The sequence below is a fragment of the Galleria mellonella genome, unplaced genomic scaffold (genome assembly GCF_026898425.1).
Source record: "Galleria mellonella isolate WM207_F2 unplaced genomic scaffold, CSIRO_AGI_GalMel_v1 utg63, whole genome shotgun sequence".
Classification (NCBI taxonomy): Eukaryota; Metazoa; Arthropoda; class Insecta; order Lepidoptera; family Pyralidae; genus Galleria; species Galleria mellonella.
The window spans coordinates 6051771-6072307 of record NW_026442130.1 but is presented as its reverse complement, the minus strand read 5'-3'; the positions used below and the strand labels follow the sequence as shown (position 1 = coordinate 6072307).

The following is a 20537-nucleotide window of genomic DNA, read 5'->3' as shown; positions in this document are numbered from 1 at the left end:
ATATTTGTAAACGCGATTTCGTCCACATTAACAGGATAAAACCTTTCCCATACCGAATGCAACGTTTATGACTTTAATGAGTATTGATTGAAACATTTATATAACTGTAACAAACAAATAATCCCATTTACACATTTATGAGTAAGGATAATAGACAAAATAATGATATTATTACATGATATTTTCCACATACAAATGAAACGCAAAAAAGGTTTAAATAATACTGGTATACATGCAATTTACCGAGCTCTAAGCAGCCGTAGACGTGCCAGGACTGCGCCCCGTTCCTAAACAGATTTGTTCAGTTTAAACCGGCTTAAACTGGTTCCGGGCTGTTCTTTGTTATTTGTGACAAAACCTTGTACATGTAAATTAAATTAAATCACCGCCGTAATAAAATTATGTTAGTAAAACATGTGGATAAAAATATTAGTGTGGGTATTCTTAATTTATTACCTATTAAAACAAAAACAAAATTATAATATTCTTTTCATTCCATATATATATATACGTCAACTGAAAAAAAGATGAGATTGTCAATTGGACTCCAGTTTTTGGTGCGCTGTATTTTTGCCAAATTCTGACTCGATTTTAATAATTGTTTTTATAATCGAAAAAGTTACTCTAATGATTATTAGTCTCATACTAAGTTTAATCAATAGTTAAATAGGTTTTTTTATTTCTCAAATTTTAAATTTATATCTTATATATTTAAAAATAAAGATCTGCCTTTTTATGGAAATATAGAACAGTGCGTGTATGTGGTAAACGAATGTAAATTTTTATGTCATTTTGTGCCTTCACCTATATATAAAATCGATAGTTTCCAACTGCAAGTTCTTGGATGTGAGAACTACATGCTTTTGGAAATTCGAGCGTTCACGTTCAGAATACAGAACGAGCTGTATTTCGGACCAGTCCACCATGCAGTCTGAAACTTTCATCATTCTATACATAACTACTCGTATATGTATTCTGAAACTACATTTAATTTAGTATTAATAGTATCTATGCCAAATGAATATTTAACTAATTAATTTATTGATTTTGAACCTTCTAGTTTTTACGTAAAGTTTATTTTCGGTACTGAAAACAACACGATTTCAGGCAAATAGCACCCACATACGAGTACATTTATTTTATTTACTTGAAATTTGCGTCACGTTAAGTCCCGAAAATAAGTCAACAGAATGTGTAATTGTGTGTTGAGATGCTAAAATATTCATCTACTTAAAAAAAAATTGCGAACCAATATGTTATTACATAATTGGATATATTATAAATTATCAAAATATAATGTTATATTTTTATCAGTATAGTATAGTTCACAATTCAGTATAGTATAGTTCACAATTTATCGACAGTTTAAAATCTCGTGAGACAGTTTTATTCCTCTGTGGAGCATGTTCAGAAATAATTAAATATATTAAAAATATAAAAAAGTATTGAACTACAAAAATCACTTGTAAAGTCCATTTTTTTTATAATCCCAAATGTGTAAATAGCTTCTGAATACCTATACAAACATGTAACTGAAATGGGAGTAAAGCTGTGAACATCGAGGACAATGTATCTACCAGACGTAATGGTGTGGATTGTGGAGGCATAATGCTTACGTGGCAAATGCAACCGACGCAGTTGAGTGCCGTTATCGATTGTGTCCGTACAGCCTAAATCAATCGAGAACTCAATACAACATGTTATCGACATGCAAAAGAGATGAAAATCGACCTGAAAACAAATATCTACTATAACTTCTGCTGTAGTCAATATCTACACATATATTTCTTTTTTTCTTTGTTTAGCACATTTATTTATTTACTCATATACTAAATAATTAGAGGTAAATTAGACTTAAAAAGCAAATACAACCGACGCAATTGAGTGGCAATATTAATCGAGTTTATACGACGTAAATCAATTGAAAATTAATAAAAGTTAAAAAAATTACACTTACGAATTAAGAACCTCTTTCTTTTTAAAGTCAGTTAAAAAAACAGAAAATCAATTCCTTCTTCTTTATAGTTTTAGTTTAAATAGAGTCGTTGTACATTTATTTGGAAAGATATTTTATATCTTATGTACTTATCTTATAGTTAATTACTTCAGTTTCTTGATCGACACCGAATAGTTAATTTGTACAAGCCAATAACTCCTTAGGCTACGCTAATCTAACCGAACTGCTATTGTATCGAGGCATACGTTAAGTTGAGACGGGACACCGCCGTCATAATCTCTATTATCCCTACTTAATGTTCCGTTATTGTTGAGATTAATCCTAGTAAGTCAGTCTTTGTGTACTAATCTCATTAACTATAAGTATGCCTATATATTCTTACTAATTTTATTAATGGAAAGTTTATTAGTATATTTACTTGGATGATTGTTAAACAACTGGATAGATTTGGAAAGACATCTTTTCGAAAAATACTAAAATTACTATTTCAGTTAAGTAATATTTAATACGATATCAAAGGGTTTAGCCGGATAAAAATAGATGTTTAAATGTTTGTTACTCAATTAAACTTAAACGGCGAATGAATTTCATACAAGGGTAGATGATATTCTAACGTAACACATAAGAAGTTTATATATGATTCACGCAAGTAAACCCGCGGAAAATATCTAGTAAAATATACTTTTAAGCGACGTCAAACAGGCGAGATGAGATACTTCATTTATCTATACTTTTTGTTTACCTAATATCTTCGCCTATTTTAAAAATTCATTTTCCAATCGATCAGATTTACTCCTAACCAACAAAGTTCAATATTAATTTAATCATGATTTCGAAACACTACTTCGCTAAACTTTATTCTTTTTAAAAAGTTTATTTATATTCTCTGTCCTTATATCACTTTGCTCCAAATGATTGCAGCGATTTCACTAAAAGCCTGTATGTATCTTTAAAACCTATCTACATTCATTCCTTCGCTTTCTCCTTTAGTGTTTTTTTAAGTACTTCTTGCGTTCATGTTACCCAAGTAATCAGTAATGAAATGTATACTTATCGGACGAGTCTCTGAAGGCTTTTTTAAGGTTACACACGCTTTTCTATTCCTCGATCGAATCTTCTACCCTTGAGTGAACATGAAAATGCTTTAAAAGAAAATTGCCAATTCTGTGTCCCTAATTTTTTTATGTTTGTTTAAACTATTAAATCTTTCATTGTATTTGTATAGTGATACAAAATGGAATGAAATTTTTTCAGATTTATTTTAAGTTGATATACATCTTAAATCTTAGAATTTAAAAAAAGAACATGATATTTAGCATTAAATACCATAGATGTCTAGGATTGCGTTCCACAAAAAAAAAAACAATAGTGATTGTATAATCAATGTATGTATATACAATAACATATCTTCGCCAGTTCTGAAATTATTTTAATGTTTTTGTATTTGTATTTGTAATGTCATTTGAAAAACTAATTTCTGACTTGATCATAAGCAATGAAATAATTTTCCAACAGAAACAATTCTATCATTTATCATTATTATATTTCATCATAGCCGCAATCCATTGAGGCTAGTTGTTCAGACATTGTATTAAGTCTTATTAGTTAGGTATAGCATTTTGCTTTGTTCTATCAACTAACTAAATTGATAAGTAACTCTAAGCCATCTTTGACAACTTACTTACAAATTATTAAATGATATAAAATAACATATAATATTCTAGTAAACGGTGAATAGAATCTTAAAATGAATATTCAGTTATCTAAACAAACTTTTGTACTGAGTCTGGAAACATGAATTGTTTTTTTTACACGACCACCCAAAAACGAAATGTAATGATGATAATAATTCATGTATGTTATTTTATTGTAACTTCTAAATGTCTGCACAAATTGAGGTATATAGGGTATTATTACAATCCTGACATCATCTTAAGTGACATTGTTTAATTTTTTTTTAATAGTTCTTTTTGGCAGAGCTGTGGCGTTTTTCAATTTGCGGCTCAATTTATACTTGTTGCATGTAATGTAATGTAAAATGATATGATATCTTATCATCACGATACAACAGAAAAGGAAATTATCTCCATTATATAAAGAAGGTGCTTTGCAGCCGACTTCAAAAAGGAATAGGTTCTCAATTCTGTTGTAAACTTAAAAAGTTTATTACCTCATAACTCCGTCAATTATAAACTGATTTATATATATATATATATATATATATATATATATATATATATATATATGTGAAGGGATATATGTATAGATTGATCCCATAGAAATTTTATCAAAATCGATTGTTTAGTTTTTAAATCAAAGTAACTGGTTTTCACACAATTGAAGTAATTTTTTGTGGAATACAATCTTAAATTATAAATTCAAATTAATTAAAAACTCACAGTAAATTAATAACAATTGTATAAGGCATACTGTGTCACACTGCAGTAAATTGTAGAAGAGTCCATTTATTATTGCAAACAATCTTACGCAAGCGGTGGTTGCAAATGCTAATGCAATCTTAAGATGCATACATGTATCCCGTTATATATTGTACATTATACAGTCATAATGCTCCGCTGAATTGCTTTATCTAACGTCAGATATTACATGAGTGTATATGTACAAGTTAATCTGATATAGCTCGTGAATATATAATACACTGCAATGTATTTACGATAAACAATAAACAATATTTAAAGATATTCATCACGAATAATGTTTTTATTTTGTTATTTATTCCCAACAAAATCTTTATTTTTATTACTAGCATTTTACCTGCTATTTCGTACTTGTCGATTTCATAAGTAGAAAATTCAATGAAATAGATCATTTCAAAATCAAAGATAACACAGGTGGACGGGTTGTGTTCAGAAACACAAAAGTGAAAACCGCATCTAATTTGGTACAGTAGTTTTTGCATAGAGCTAAAACAAACATACAGACAAACGAAAATACTAAAAATTATTGCTCCTAGCCATAACAATATTTTTTTATTGTTACATCATATCAGAATAATCATATAGAAATAAAGGGGTCTTAATTAATAAAACTAATTGGTAGTTTTTTAATTAAGTCTAGGAGTAATAATTAATTAATATTAATTATGAATTTAATTAATTAAGAAATAAGACACCTGATATCAATTTTTCTTAAATACTTTCTATATACAAACATCGTCTAGTTACATTTTTTTTTATATTAGTAACATTAGGTATTTATAATAATAATTTTATATAAAAATCCCGTCACGGTGTTTGTTCAAGTTGATCTCTAAAAACTGCTCAACCGATTTTAATAAAAGTTTAACATATGTATATTTTGAGTAGTACCTACTTGAGAGAATAGATATATAGAGATAGCTTTTATCCCAATAAGTGAGGTTGTTGTCGAAAACATAATTCGTATTAAGTACACTATAACTAAATGGTTATATAAAAGTAAAACTAAAACGGTAAATCCCATTACCTTTTTTTTCACTACATATATAACTTCCTAGGTAATACTGAAATTTTTCGTGAATACGTAAATGTTGCATTACCATTTGTCGCGTTCACTGAATCTATGTAGTTAACTTCACACAAGCATGGATTAATAAACATGAATACCGATTTCAGTTGTGACAAAACTAATTATTTGTATTTAAAAACTAATGTACTAAACCTATTTTGATAAAATATTTTTAAGTATATCCTTTTAGATAAAAAAAGAGGTTTTCTAATCAGATATTTCTCAAAAATAACTGACGGAGTTATGAGTTAACAAACATAAAAGAAAAATTATACGACCGATATGGGACAACAAACATAAAGAAAACACAATCGAATTAAAGAAATTGAACCTTTTTTCGAAGTTGATTGGAATTTGCGAAAAATATCTCGATAAAGCAGACGCTAACTGTCTAGAAATCGGTGACAAGAAATCTAAATGGCTCTTGACAAGCGAGAAAAACTAAGCTCACAGACAAACCAAATAACAATTTGTTCCTGATTTTTCAGACAGTATCTCGTTAATTCGAGTAACTCGAATTGTCGAGAACAGATATTGGATGGGTTGGCTTCTATTTTATTTTTTCTATCTATAATTTAGAAAATTTAACAAAGAAACAAGATATCATTATAACATTTGTTTGCTTGTATTTTTACGAATAATGACGTCGTAATTATAACAAAACATAAGTAACTCGTATTTATGTTTTGTTATAATGACGGTGTAATTCTTCTTACAATTGTTTCTCTTTAACCATTATTATTCATTATCATTCTGTCATATTCATCAGGTTTATTAATTGACTATTAATATATTACCAACAATAGGGCCACTAATACCACATATTTTCGTTAAATGTTTTTTAATGATTAATTCATGTAGATAATAGAATGGTCACCCCGCCCGCTAAATATGGATAAGGCAGTGAATTTACAGGGTACAAAATAATAACACCTAAGTCCTCAGGAATGGCAACGCATGGAGGTATCATGGGCGTAACAGTATACTCTGTTATGTCCATGATATTGCTCATGTCTATAGGTGATGGTTGCCACTTTCCATCAGGTGGACCGTTAAATTGTTTGCCATTCTAAGTTGCTTAAAATAATCCATAAACGCTACGGAATACTATAGAGAGATGATAGGTGATGATGAACTAAAACGAGTTGTACCATTGTAACGAATATTCATCAAAAATTAACCATGATGATTACCAGGAGAGACCGCGTGAAGGTTGAACTGATAGAGTACGTATATTACTAGTTATGAGACATCGATCTCACTCATTCCCCAATATAATTATATTAAATAGTATTTTTTATTCAAATGAACATTTTTAAATAGACACTATTTATGATTCTACTGCCTAGTTCGGAATGCAGTTTCAGCTGCGAGAAACCAGCAAAATCGACTCTTGCTTTCTTCAAACAAAAGTTGATTTTATAATTTGTAAATTTATCTAATAAACTACTTTACACCGTAACTTATATTTTTCATGTTGCAGGAGAGCTGTCAAAACTACATCCGCGTGCTGGTGTCCCTCGGGCCGGGGAGATTGCTGGTCTGCGGCACGAACAGCTTCCGTCCCTACTGCAGAGAGTACAGCGTGCAGCGGGAGTCCTACCACATGGAACGGGAGAAGTCCGGGCAGGCCGTCTGTCCGTACGACCCGGAGCATAACTCCACTGCTGTTTATGCTGGTAAGTGTATTATTCCACAATAACACCAGAAGGACACTTTGAAAAAGTTATCTAATTGGTTACTTCTGTCCCATTCGTGTTTCTGCAATCACGCAGCTATGCTTACATGACTGTGTTTCAGTTTTAAAGGCAGTGCAACTACAAGGTAAAGAGGCATCAATCAAGGCGACATCTTGGTTCTCTAATTGCTAATTGTGTTATTAGTGACTTTACATGAAGTGGGCAGTCAGCATATTTAACATTCAAAGGTGCAAAAAAAAACATTCAATATTTATGGCATAGTTACTGAATGTTTATGTCATAGTTATTCAATATCTGTGTCATAATTGCTAAATGTCTATGTCATAGTTACTGAATGTCTATGGCATAGTTACTGAATGTCTATGGCATAGTTACTGAATGCCTATGTAATAGTTACTGAATGTTTATCGCATAGTTACCGAATACCTATGTAATAGTTACTTAATGTTTTTGTTACATTCAGTAACTATGACATGCTTACTGAATGTCTATATCATAGTTACTGAATGTTTTTTTTTTTTACATTCAGTAACTGTGCCATGTTTACTGAATGATTTTTTATGTATCTGACAAAGTAATAAATGTATAATTAACAAACACAAAGGAACAAATGAAAAAATATTTTAAACCAATTAATTTTCATACAATATCGCCACCCCTAGCAATATACTGCGCACTAAGTCCTGGAGTGTACAGTGTACGTGCATGGACAGTGAACACAAATTCCCAACTAATGGGATCTAGCCATCCCCCCGAACACCCAACCAATTAGGAACAACGCACCATGTACTGTGAATCTTCAATTCAGGAACAGCTGTAATCCTATACATTGGGTTACGATAATTCGATACCTAATACATGCATTGGAAACCTGTGCGCCTACGATTTCGTATAAATTTTACAATACCTAAAACTTAATACTGGTTAGCAATATTACTAGTATATATATATATATATATATATATATATATATATATATATATATATATATATATGTATGTATGTATGTCTGTATATATACAATGCAATTTGATTACATTATCTGTGCTGATATAATTAAATTTACATATTTATAATTAGATGTTATCTGTACAAAAATTCATACGAAGGGTCTTAATACTCGTAAGAACAATAGCAACGCATGGGGAGTATCATGGACGAAACAGTATACTCTGTTATGTGCATGGTACTGCTCATGTCTATAGGCGACGGTTACCACTTTTCATCAAGTGAGCCGTCAGCTTATTTGCCATTCTAAGTTGCATAAATAAAAAACGTTTTTTGAAATTTTTATCCTGTCTATTTGTGTATTTATTCCGGTATTGCGCAAAAATTACTGTATCAAATTGAATATGGTTTTCAAGTTGTATTCCTGAAGGTCTAATTTAAAATCTAGTCTATCTAGTATGTTTTATCTTGATACGCCAACTAGGAATTATTATCTATAACAAAACTCCATGCATATGAAATTACGGGGAAAGATAGTGTTAATACATAGTTAAGTATTAATAGTGTAGATAGTTAATATTTATTGTACATACACTACACACTACCCATCATTTAATGCCCTTTAATGATCCTTTTCACTCCACGGGGCTTATTATGAGCAGTTAAAAGCTGACAGTTTTACAGATTAAATTGAGCTGCCTTGCAAATTGGTACTAAAATCATAAACCAAATAGGCCAATTTGTAATAACCCTCCAGATTTTGTAGAACTTTTATAAAGTGAAACACGTCTTTTGTACATCTTTATTCATATTAATTTATAATATGTGAAATAATATATTTAAATTCAATATAAAGAGGAAGGATACCAGAGGGAGACTTTGTACAAAAGTCGTTTGCTTAGGTACCTCTGTCCCATTCGTGTTTCAACCGTAAAGCAGTTGTGTTTGCATGGATGTGTTTCGGTTTGAAAGGTGGGATATGGCGTGAATTTACAGGGTACAGATAAATAACACCTTCTTCCTCAGGAATAGCAAAGCATGGGGAGTATCATGGGCGAAACAGTATACTCTATTATGTCCATGATACTGCTCATGTCTATAGGGGACGGTTACCACATTCCATCAAGTGGGCCGTCAGTTTGTTTACCGTTCTAAGTTGTATAAAAAAAAACAATAAGCAGTATACAGATACTGCTTATTGTTTTAGATACAGATCTAAAAAAGTAAAATCTTCACAATTTTTGCTTTGATTAAAAAATATCATTTTAGTTCTCACACTTTCCTGACTCGTGTATCTATTTAATCGTAAATTCGAACCTGTTATCAAAACTTACCATTCAATTTAAATTTCTAAAATTAACTCATGAATAATTTGTTCGATCGTAATTAATCTAACTTTGCTATTCTATTGTATATTGGGTTCCTATAATTACATTAGTTGAAATGTGAATCGAATGTTGCGTTCACAACGATGGTACAGTCAACAAACATGAGGATGGAAAGGAATTGTTAGTAATGAGGTCTAATAGCCCTATTGCTAGCAATATCTGGGCGACCTCCACGCGATTCACCCTGGAAACCATCGTAGTTAATTCTCGTGGAATCCTTCGCGATAGGCTAATTGACCTACCTTTTCATCCTCACCTATCGTCCCTCACTGATACCTCTCCACTGTATTCCGTTAACGCGAGCAAGGTTCATTATCGGCCATTAAAAAAACCCTGGGATTTACAGTCGTCCGCATAATTTATTTCGACTTCATTTTGATATAGAACATAAGTCGCAGAATTGAAAGTCGTTTCTCAGCCTACCAGAATAAAGGGATTAATGAATCAATGAAAAGTTAATACGTAGAGATATTAACTTCAAACAGCTGTACGATATTCGCCTTTATTGCAACGTTATAAGGGTTAAATCGAATGGAAAACATATTGACAGTTGGTATGTGGGCAACGGTACGTGAAACGGCTTCATAGTACTTATAGTGTCGTAAAATAAACTCGGGTAATGTGGGTATATCGTAAAATTTCCACGTAAAAGGTTACATTTTGCATAGAAAACGATCAAGGCACGACTACAGAAATGTAAAAAGAGGTAGGTAGCATGTTTTATCTCTATTTCAATTGTAAACGTCTGTTGTTTGATTATAGTAATTTATATTCCATTAAGAGCTCTATTAATATTAGTATACCTATGGTCCATCTGTGTAACAAATTTTATTGAAATCTGTGTAGCCATTAAAGCATAATTGAGCAACAAATATTAAAACATACGAGCTTCCATACATTTTTACATATTCAATTTTATAATTAAAACTGCACGACGCGATATTATAATGTTTAATATAGAATAGTGTCTAAACCTAACTTACAAACATTCACATATAAACATATATTTTATCTTCGTATACCATATAACAATAAATAATATAAAAAGAGATATATCCTGTTATCAAGATGTATGAAACCAATTATAATAGAAAAATACGGGGCAATTACCCTGACAAACAATTAAAAAAGAATAAAGATTTTTCAGAACTACAAATTTCGAAATTGAAGAATAATGAATTTTATGCTCATCCAATAATCATGTTACACTAGAATAACAATATCAAATCCATACCCTCAATCATTAGCCGTAGCCGTTTTCTAAAAAACCCCTTACACGTGCCCCATATGCGTTGGGACTCTATTCATTTTGTTGTTAGGAAATTAGGAAAAAGGGAAATCTTTTTCATATCGATTGAACCCACTTTCACAGGCTAGCGACGTACAATAGCCACGCATTGTTGCATTGAAAACGGCCAGAATGGGCATACGAAATACGTGTTATAACGTGACTATTAGGTACCTATATAGAATTGGCACGTTTCAGTATGTACGTGCCATATTCAAGAGGATTGGAGCTTCATTTGCGGTCTGGATATCTAAAACTATTACAGAAAAGAATATAAAATGTGTACTTAATGTCGAATTTCATATCTTTGTCAGTAGTTTTAATACGAGATAAACTGACTAATGTAGATTCCAAGGGTTTTGCATCTAGAAATTTATATTGGATTCTTTAAATGAACAAATGATATTCGACTTCACAAAGCAAAAAAATTTTAATTAAACGAATAATAAATGCTATTTTATTAAATTCTATAGAAATGCTTAAAAATGTATACTACAAAATATACCATGTGTTTTTTTATTATATTTTTAAACTAAAATTTAATGTTAATGACCGACCAAAATTGCCGGGCTGTTTTTTGTATCCGGCCATGACAATAATGTTTACTGTTTTCATGATCATAACATTGTGTTCATTACAACTCTTAATAGTAACAAATTTTAAATTAATTTTTAAAATTAACCCCTCTCTTTAATAAAAATAAGGGAAACGATGTCTATATGCATTGCACAACGGGAATTTAATGAACTTATTGTATTTGTCATATCCTACACTTTTTACGACATCTGGAAGTGTTCTGTTTGTCCTTTCCGACAAAGACAGTAAGTATGTTAAATTCTTGTAGTGTATGTATAGAGACATCGTATTAAAAATTTACCTAAGATTTAAAAATAGTATAACAAGAAAATCGGAAATTATAGCTCTGTCCTATAAGAAATCTAACATGAAGATATATAAATAAAATAATTGCCCAGAGAACATAGAAGAAAAAAAACAAATTCTTTCTTAGGCCGACTGCGCAACCTGAATATTTATAGACTAACTGTAATTTTGTGAAACGAAATGTGGGATTTAGTCAATTCGAAATACTTCCACTAGAATCTCCTGTAAGATATTTACATGTAGGCAAGGAAAATATCAACCACTCCGAGTATTCAGGTCAACTGCACTAAAACGAAATAGGAAATGTTTTGAATAAATTTAAAGGTATAAACTGCAGTATTTTGTAAAAATAACCTGAACATATAAAAAAATTAAGAAAAATTAAGGTCTTTTTATTTAAAATTAATAATGACAATATCAGAATTATATAATGCCAGTCTTAACAATAAGAAACGACGATTGTGAAATCACATTATTCATAGTTTTATTTTTAGTTTATTCCATAATATATACTATAACCAATCCCACAGAATCATACAGAGCGAAATGTTTAACCTACTAACAGAATATAATGGCACACTGTGGTAGAAATGGAATAGTGAAGCTACTAATTGACATTGTACAAGTCTAGACTCTAGAGAGCCACCAACTGCCAATGAAGTTAATTGTGCTGCAATGAAAGATACATTATTGATCACGTTACTATCTGTAATATGTAACACTGGTCTACAAATTTTGACTTTAAAAAAGTATTGTTCATGGAAAGTAGATTTTTTTATTGATTTCCACGTACTAAACACAAAAATAATTAATAAACATTAAAATTAGTTTCCCTTATTTAGAAAAAAAAATAAGACGATTTTTGAAAAAATTTACAGAAATTATACAGTTTTTTTAATCATAAGTGGAATTTCGACGTGGTCTCTTCGCTGCCCTCTTATATTCTGCTTCTGGAATATCTCGACAAACAGTCCAGCAATAATCCGCCAACATTGAAACGTTCCAATGGCCTTGATATCGCTTTTCCATGTTGGCAATATCCTGATGAAAGCGCTCCCCATGTTCATCGCTTAAAGCCCCACAATTATCCGGAAAGAAATCCAAATGCGAATGTAAAAAGTGGATTTTCAAGGACATGTTGCAACCCAGTTTTTGGAATGATGATAACATATTTTCTATAAGTTCAGCATAGTTGTCACTCCTTTTATTTCCTAAGAAGTTTTTTGCAACAAGGCGAAAATCATCCCAGGATTTTTTTCTTTACCTTCTAGAACCGAGTCGAAGTTATCATCTTTAAATAAATTTCTTATTTGAGGACCTACAAATATTCCTTCCTTGACCTTAGCGTCACTTAATCTTGGAAATTTCTGGCGAAGATATTGAAAAGCAGCTCCATTTTTGTTCATTGCTTTTACGAAATTTTTCATCAGTCCTAGTTTAATATGCAATGGCGGAAGTAAAACATTTTGTGGGTTAACTAAAGGGTCATTTTTAACATTTTTTTGTCCAGGTTGAAGTGTCTGACGATGGGGCCACAACTTTTTTTTATAATGCTCTTTTCTATCACGACTATCCCATTCGCAAATGAAGCAACAAAATTTCGTGTAGCCTAATTGTAGTCCGAGCAGCAGAGCTACGACTTTCAAATCCCCGCAGATTTGCCATTGGTGTTTATCATACTTAATCCGCAACAGAAGGGTTTTCATGTTTTCATAAGACTCTTTCATATGGACCGCGTAACCAATAGGAATCGAAGGTAAAATATTTCGGTTATGTAACAAAACAGCTTTCAAGCTTAACTTCGAGCTATCTATGAAAAGTCGCCATTCATTCTGTTTATACGTAATTTTAAGAGCTTTCATCAAACCACTAACATCTATACAAAAAACTAAACTTTCAGCCATTTCAAAATATTGCGTTAAGTTTTTTTGTCTAGTACGGAAAGATGTAATATTCACACCACTTTCTAATAGGTTCCATTGTTGCAGTCTCGATCCTAAAAGTTCTGCTTTGTTCTTGGGCAAATCTAAGTCCCTTACAAGATCATTTAATTCGGCTTGTGTTATCCTGTGTGGCTGTGATGACGTACTAGGTACTTCGGATTCTGACATTGAAGAAATTGATGGTGAAGTAAGTGTAATTTCATCTTCCTCAATATGAGGACGTTTCGGAATCGGGTGAAGATTGCTGTGCGGCAGAGGACGAGTAGCCGATGGTACATTCGGATACACTATGGTTTTTTCTTTTTTTTAGAAACACCCTTGCCTTTTCCAAATACATGGGTTGTCAGGCAGAAATAACAATCAGTTGCATGATTTGTCGATTCTCGCCACTGCATTGGCACTGCAAATCGAAATGATGGTTTTTTGCCATTCAGCCAATTTCTTAAGCCTGTAGCACACGGATTGCAACAAAAATGTGGAACCCAGCTTTTATCCTGATGTTTTATGCTTTCGTTAAAATAGTAATAATAAGCTTTTTTTATTGCAGGTGATATTGAACACTTTTGCTTATTAAATATCACTTCACCACAAATGTAACAAAAATTGTCGGAATTGTTTACACATTTTCGAGACATTTTGCTATAAATTATACGTATTTTTTTTTATTTTTAATACTTTTATCACTTAGTAATACAGATCACTTTAACTAAACATAATATTTTTAACATTCGATGCCGACTAAGTAAATATAATCAGCATTATCAAGTTCAGTGAGGGTAGAATCATTAAATTCGGAAAATGTCAAGTATTGCAAAAACTCAAACTAATAAATCACTTTCACTTGTCAATTTGTATTCAGCATGGGTAGTTGAGTAGAAATTTGTTAAAATTATTTCGAATACTTTTCCGTTGTAGACCTGTGATCGAATGCAATAATATTTCAACTAAGGTACCATAGAAATATCATGCTTACGATATATAAGAGTAAGATATGGCAACTAGTTTTGTCACGATTGAAGTCAAGGAATTTTGTGAAACAAACAACTGTTATTAACCATCGCCTATCTACATATACTTACAGTACCATATATTATACTGCGTTCTCCATTTCTGATAATTAAATTAATAATTTTGTACTCCGTCATTTACAAAGTACTATTATAGTATTACATCTTTCAATCAAAATACAGCTATGCATGCACAACTGCTTCAAGGCAAAAAAAAATAAAAAGGAACAAAGATACCCAAGCAATCTATTTTTATATAAAATCTCCCTCTGATACTTTATACTATAGGTTGCGAATAATACCTCTGCATGTTTTATTGTTGAGAGCATTCATGGAGTTCAATTTCCAGTAACCATCAAGCGGACCTTATACAAGATGACCGTACGCTGAAGTATAAACTGACACATACAAAATAAATTAAAACAAATTACAGCAATACTATTAGTTGTGGAAATGAATACCCATAGGTTCCCCTAACTTATTTCATACAGCAGAAGAATCCATTTGCGCAATGTCCCTTTGTGCAATTTTCTTTGCATTAACGCATCCACACCCCAATGGCAATTCACAGCCATTTATCACACGCGCGCAAACATTAACTACTACTATACACTACAAATTAAAACAAAATCTGTTTTTGTTATACTTGTAACCTAAGATAATATACCTATTATATTTCATAAAAATATATAATATCAACTCGTAACCTATTAGCAGTATTCATTGAGCTGAACTATCTTACTCTTAACATCGTCTGAATGTTAAAATAATTCTTAAAACTTTTGTATCAATAAAGTGATCATAAGACAAGGTGGAAATTTCAGAAATTATTTTTATATTGACTTATAAAATTTCACTATGCATGTTTTATGTTTTACATGAATCAGAAATTAACGCAGTCGTTCAAGTAAATTATTATAATTTACCTGAATTATTCCTACGTTTCGACCAGGTTACACCGGCCATGGTCACATGTAGGTCACCGCTTCCAAGTCAAAAGTATTTTCTTTCATCACACTATTTGGTTTTTGCACACAACACTGACCGTGTCTTTATTCGATACATTTACCGATTGCACTCTATTATTTACATACTTTGACCATTTAGACTTGTAACAAGCTTTCGATCGAGTAGTTATATAATAGTATATATTCTGTTCAAAAATAAAACACTTATCACAAATATTGTATCTTATCAAGTCACAATCTGACACACCCTTATTGACAGAATTGGACTACAGGATTGTTATATATTAAGTTGGTTTATTTTTTATTTTTTGGAGTACCACAAGGTTTATTACTTGGTCCAGTCTTAAGTACTTCAAACAACTTAGTTTGCTACACTCGTGATACATTTAAAGAGATTTAATTTTGTTCCACAAAAAATCCTTTTACAAAAAATTCAATTATGACAAAACCAGTTAATTTGATTTAAAACCTAATTTACTGAACCTGAAACAATGTGTAAGTGTAATGTGTCCTTGTAGAAAAAAAATGAATTTTCAAAATTGGTTTACAACTAACGGAGTTATGAGGCAAAAAAACATGAAAAAAATACTACCTAATTGAGGTTTTTGAAGTCTGTTGCAAAAATTATCTAATATACTTTATAAGACAATTATGCATTTTATAAAAATTTTAAAACGAGACCAATTGGAACAGTCTTGGGACAAAAATTTAAAAAACTTCAATATGATAAGCATAACTTTTTAGTTATCAATGTGACGTCCACTCTCGTACCTATATCAGCTATAAACATCCACCTACATATAAATATAAGTGTGTAGTATCTTTCCGACGAGGCACTAACATCCAGCGTTCGTCCATTATGGCTCGACACGGTTAGTTATCTACTATTGATCTGGTCCAATTAAGTGCAGCGACGCCCTGGGGAGTCCTGCCCTTACCCACGCACTCATAACTCCAAAGTTATATATGGTAACACTGTATACCTAATTATGTTATGTAATATGCTTTGAAACATGTATACGAGTACCATGTTGGTAACCAAACTTTGTATCAGTAGTGTTGTACAAAAATTTAATTCTTTTACAAAACTTGTACAATAACATTATTTACATGACTAACCAAATTGGCTATCTGTAAATATGGTATTTTACGAGTATTTTATATAATAATTCAATGTGTTTTGTATTCTCTATTAAAGTGGTATTAAAATCTCAGTTGAATTCAACTGCGCTTTAGTATAAATTATCGTTTGAACCCATTTATTTATATCTAACTATAAAACTACAACTGTACTGCATATACACTCGACAGAATTAATTAAATTAATATCTCGTCAAATATCTATTTAATGTCATTAATTCAATAATTAACTCATCAACTAATAGTCGCTCTTTAGTTTGAAATATTGTAGGTTTGAAACCATTTGATTTAAATACAATATTAAAAGTGTAGATGTACTATATACGTGTACATAATAATACTTTGATGAAATTAATTAAGTTAATATCTCGTCAAGTATCTATTTAGTGTCATCAATTCGATAAACAACTCATCAACCATTTTGTTCTAGTTGTGATTCCGCTCGTGTTTACGGATAATACATTTCACATGCCGCCCACAAGTAAATGCGGTGGTATTTCTAAATTACAAACCAACTTACCCTTGGCATTCGGAAGACCCTCCTGCTTCCGTGTTTTTATGGCCCTAACGAGATGTGTGACGTGCTTACCGTCATTTCGCCACGGTAACGACATCACGACACGATCACAACCGCTGTTAAAAACCGAACATTTTAATAATATTCTGTATAAGTATCTTTACGTATTTATAAGTACTAGATGTAAAAGAAATAGAAGTGTCGAAATTTTTTTAGGTATAAATATTTTCTTGAGACATGTGCAGTTCTTTTAATTCCAATTTCAATCCCAATTTACCTTAATCTATCTAATTCTTAATCTAATAAAAACGAAAATATTTTTAAAAAAATTTAACAAAAAAATAGAAAAGTTGAAATAAATATGAATGATTTATCTGTATTACAACCTTTACCAATCATAAATAATATATGAACCAATTTCGAAATTTTATTATATTCATAAAAATATACATTTTCGTAAGAGGAAAATATTTTTATAAAAATTGAAGTAGAAAATTTGACTTGTGCAAACTCCGTACAGATAAACATATCATAGAGAGTGACACTTTATAAAATAAAGAGACCATCTCAAATATAGCTATTGCTAAGAGGCGATGAATACACGTGACTACTTCCATTTTTGTAGTAATCTATGCAAAAAATATAATACGAGTACATTCAGCGATCCTAAAATAGAAAATGCCACATACGTACAAAGCTGTTCATTATGGCAACAATATTTCTATGGTTGAACATTTTGACTCCAAATTATTTATTTCAGTATCTGTATTTCTTCTATAGACAAATAGTTCGACTTGCGCAGGTATCCGTTTCATCGATTCACGGGGTTCTTCTTTTTTACACTACCTACATTGATGCGATATATTGTCTTGTTGCGTATTGGAATTCATGCGCAATAGTGATGTGCAACAAATTATAGTATATCGATTTAAGTGATATTTTTGTATATAAAAGGGATAGATTTATGTATTGTATATTATATATCAATACATAATTTAAAGTAAAACTTGTAATAAAGTATCTAACATGCCTCTAAAACGTACCCCGCCCTCAAGAACTTCAGATGCAGATTTAGATTATGTTGCTTCAAGCTTGCCTAATTTGGATCTTACAAATACACAGAAGAATTTAAATCTTGCGCCTCTAAAGAGGAAACACGGAGATAGCGAAATGCAAGATTTTATGGAAGAGATGCGCGAAATGTTTTCAAAATTTGTTTCAGAACAAAATTCTAAATTGCAGGCAGTACAGGATTCCATATCAGAGATTAAAATTCAGAATAATAGTATACAATGTTTTATTGATATGATTTCAAAAAAATTTGATGATATTCAAAAAGAAGTTAATACTTTAAAGGACGAACGTAAAGATAATCTGATATATATAAAACTGCTAGAAGGCAAAGTTGAAAGTATTGAAAAACACAACTGCTCCTCAAAAATAGAAATTAGAAATATTCCTACGATTTCAAACGAAAATAAAGAAGCTCTGATTGGAGTTGTGAAAAGTCTTGGTGACCTTCTTGATCTTGAATTGCAAACATCAGATATACGAGATATTCATCGTGGTTTTGCCAAACCAGAAAATACAAGACCTATCGTAGTGGAGTTCTCATCTGTTTTGGTTAAAGAAAAATTTATTAATAGTTCGAAAAAGTATAAGACTACTAAAAAATGTCAATTGAATACTACTAGTTTAAAAATAAAAGGAACAGAAAAACCTATATACGTTTCTGAATGTCTTACCACGAATGCAAGAAGATTATTTTTCTTGTCACGAGATTTTGCTAAAACTTTCAATTACACTTATTGCTGGACTTCTTACGGGAAGATCTATATGCGTAAAAAAGAAGGTAGCCCGCTCATTCGAATCAATAACGAAGCTGATCTTAGCAGGATGAAGACAACTGAAAATATTTGACTAAGACTTTTAATGAGATTCTGTGTGGGATTTATTGTTTTTCTTTCATTCATTGCTAATTTAATAACTAATTTTGACACAAACATATTATCTCAATACATAATATTATTATATTTACACATTATACTCTACAAATTACTCGATCACTTTTCTTTAAAAAAACACTGTAGCATTTACAGTATTTACAGTAGTATTTACCCTATAGTACTTTTCTTTACCGGAGAAAATGTGTTGTGTTCTTATAGTATAACAAATACAGTTTCCTTTGCTCTCTTCCAAAATAATTATGGACAGTACGGTTAATCAAGAAATAGATGATATTGCTGTCTCTAATTCTATGACTTGTGAGGTTGAGGAGTGCAGATTCATTATCGAATGTCCTTCTGACTATTTAACTATTTTAACGCAAAATATTCGTAGTATTAATAAGAATATGGATGAACTTTCGGCTATGTTACACAGGCTTAAGTTTGAATGCGATGTGCTTATTCTGACGGAATGTTGGCTATCTAATACTTTAAGAATCCCACCTATAAAAGGATATTCTTGTTATACCACTAAAAATAACAATAGCCAGAATGAAGGAGTGGTTGTATATATAAAGAATAATATTACTGTGACAATTGAAGAACCTGTAATACTTGATTCTAATTGCTTAGTTGTTAAAATTGGATCTGACACCGCAATTCTTGCATTATATAGACCACCATCTTATGTTAATGTTGATCCTTTTTTACAGTCACTTAATTCGGTTTTATCCAATCTCACCTCATTTAAGAATATATCTATTATTGGAGATGTCAATATTAATATATTACCTTATGCTTCGGATGCTAGAGCGAATGAATATTTAAATTTAATGTCATTTCATGGCTTATTACCGGCTCATACGTTACCTACGCGTGAAGGCAAAAGTTGCCTGGATCACGTAATTTTAAAATCACATTCATTTGCTACTACATTGGTTTTGAATAGTACTCTAACAGATCATCAAGCGGTTTTATTATGTTTACAACACTCATTAAACAAAATAAAAGTTAAACGCCAAATTACTAGAGTTAACTATGAAGGAATTAGATCAAATTTACAGACAATAGACTATAACGTAATATATAATTCATGCGATATTAATTTTGCCATGTCATACTTTGTACGTAGTCTACATCGCGCTGTAATTGAAAATACTATAATTACAAAAGTATCAAGAAGAAATATACTCATTAAACCTTGGTTAACTCCGGGTCTATTAAGATGCTTGCGTAATCGTGACAATATGAATAAAAAATTAAAACAGAATCCTGGTAATGAAATACTCAAAATTTCGTATAAACGTTACCGAAACTTCTGTAATAAGACTTTAAAAAGAGCAAAA

General features: G+C 31.0%; 1 protein-coding gene across 4 annotated transcripts in view; it reads left to right on the top strand.

The window, feature by feature from the left end:
* LOC113521698 (semaphorin-1A) overlaps positions 1-20537 on the top strand; it is a 536733-nt gene that overhangs the window by 493946 nt on the left and 22250 nt on the right. For all 4 annotated transcript variants that reach the window (XM_031910000.2, XM_031909999.2, XM_026907327.3 and 1 more), the window contains exon 5: positions 6948-7143. In XM_031910000.2, the coding sequence (XP_031765860.2) occupies positions 6948-7143 (196 nt within the window). The remainder of the gene's footprint in view (positions 1-6947; positions 7144-20537) is intronic.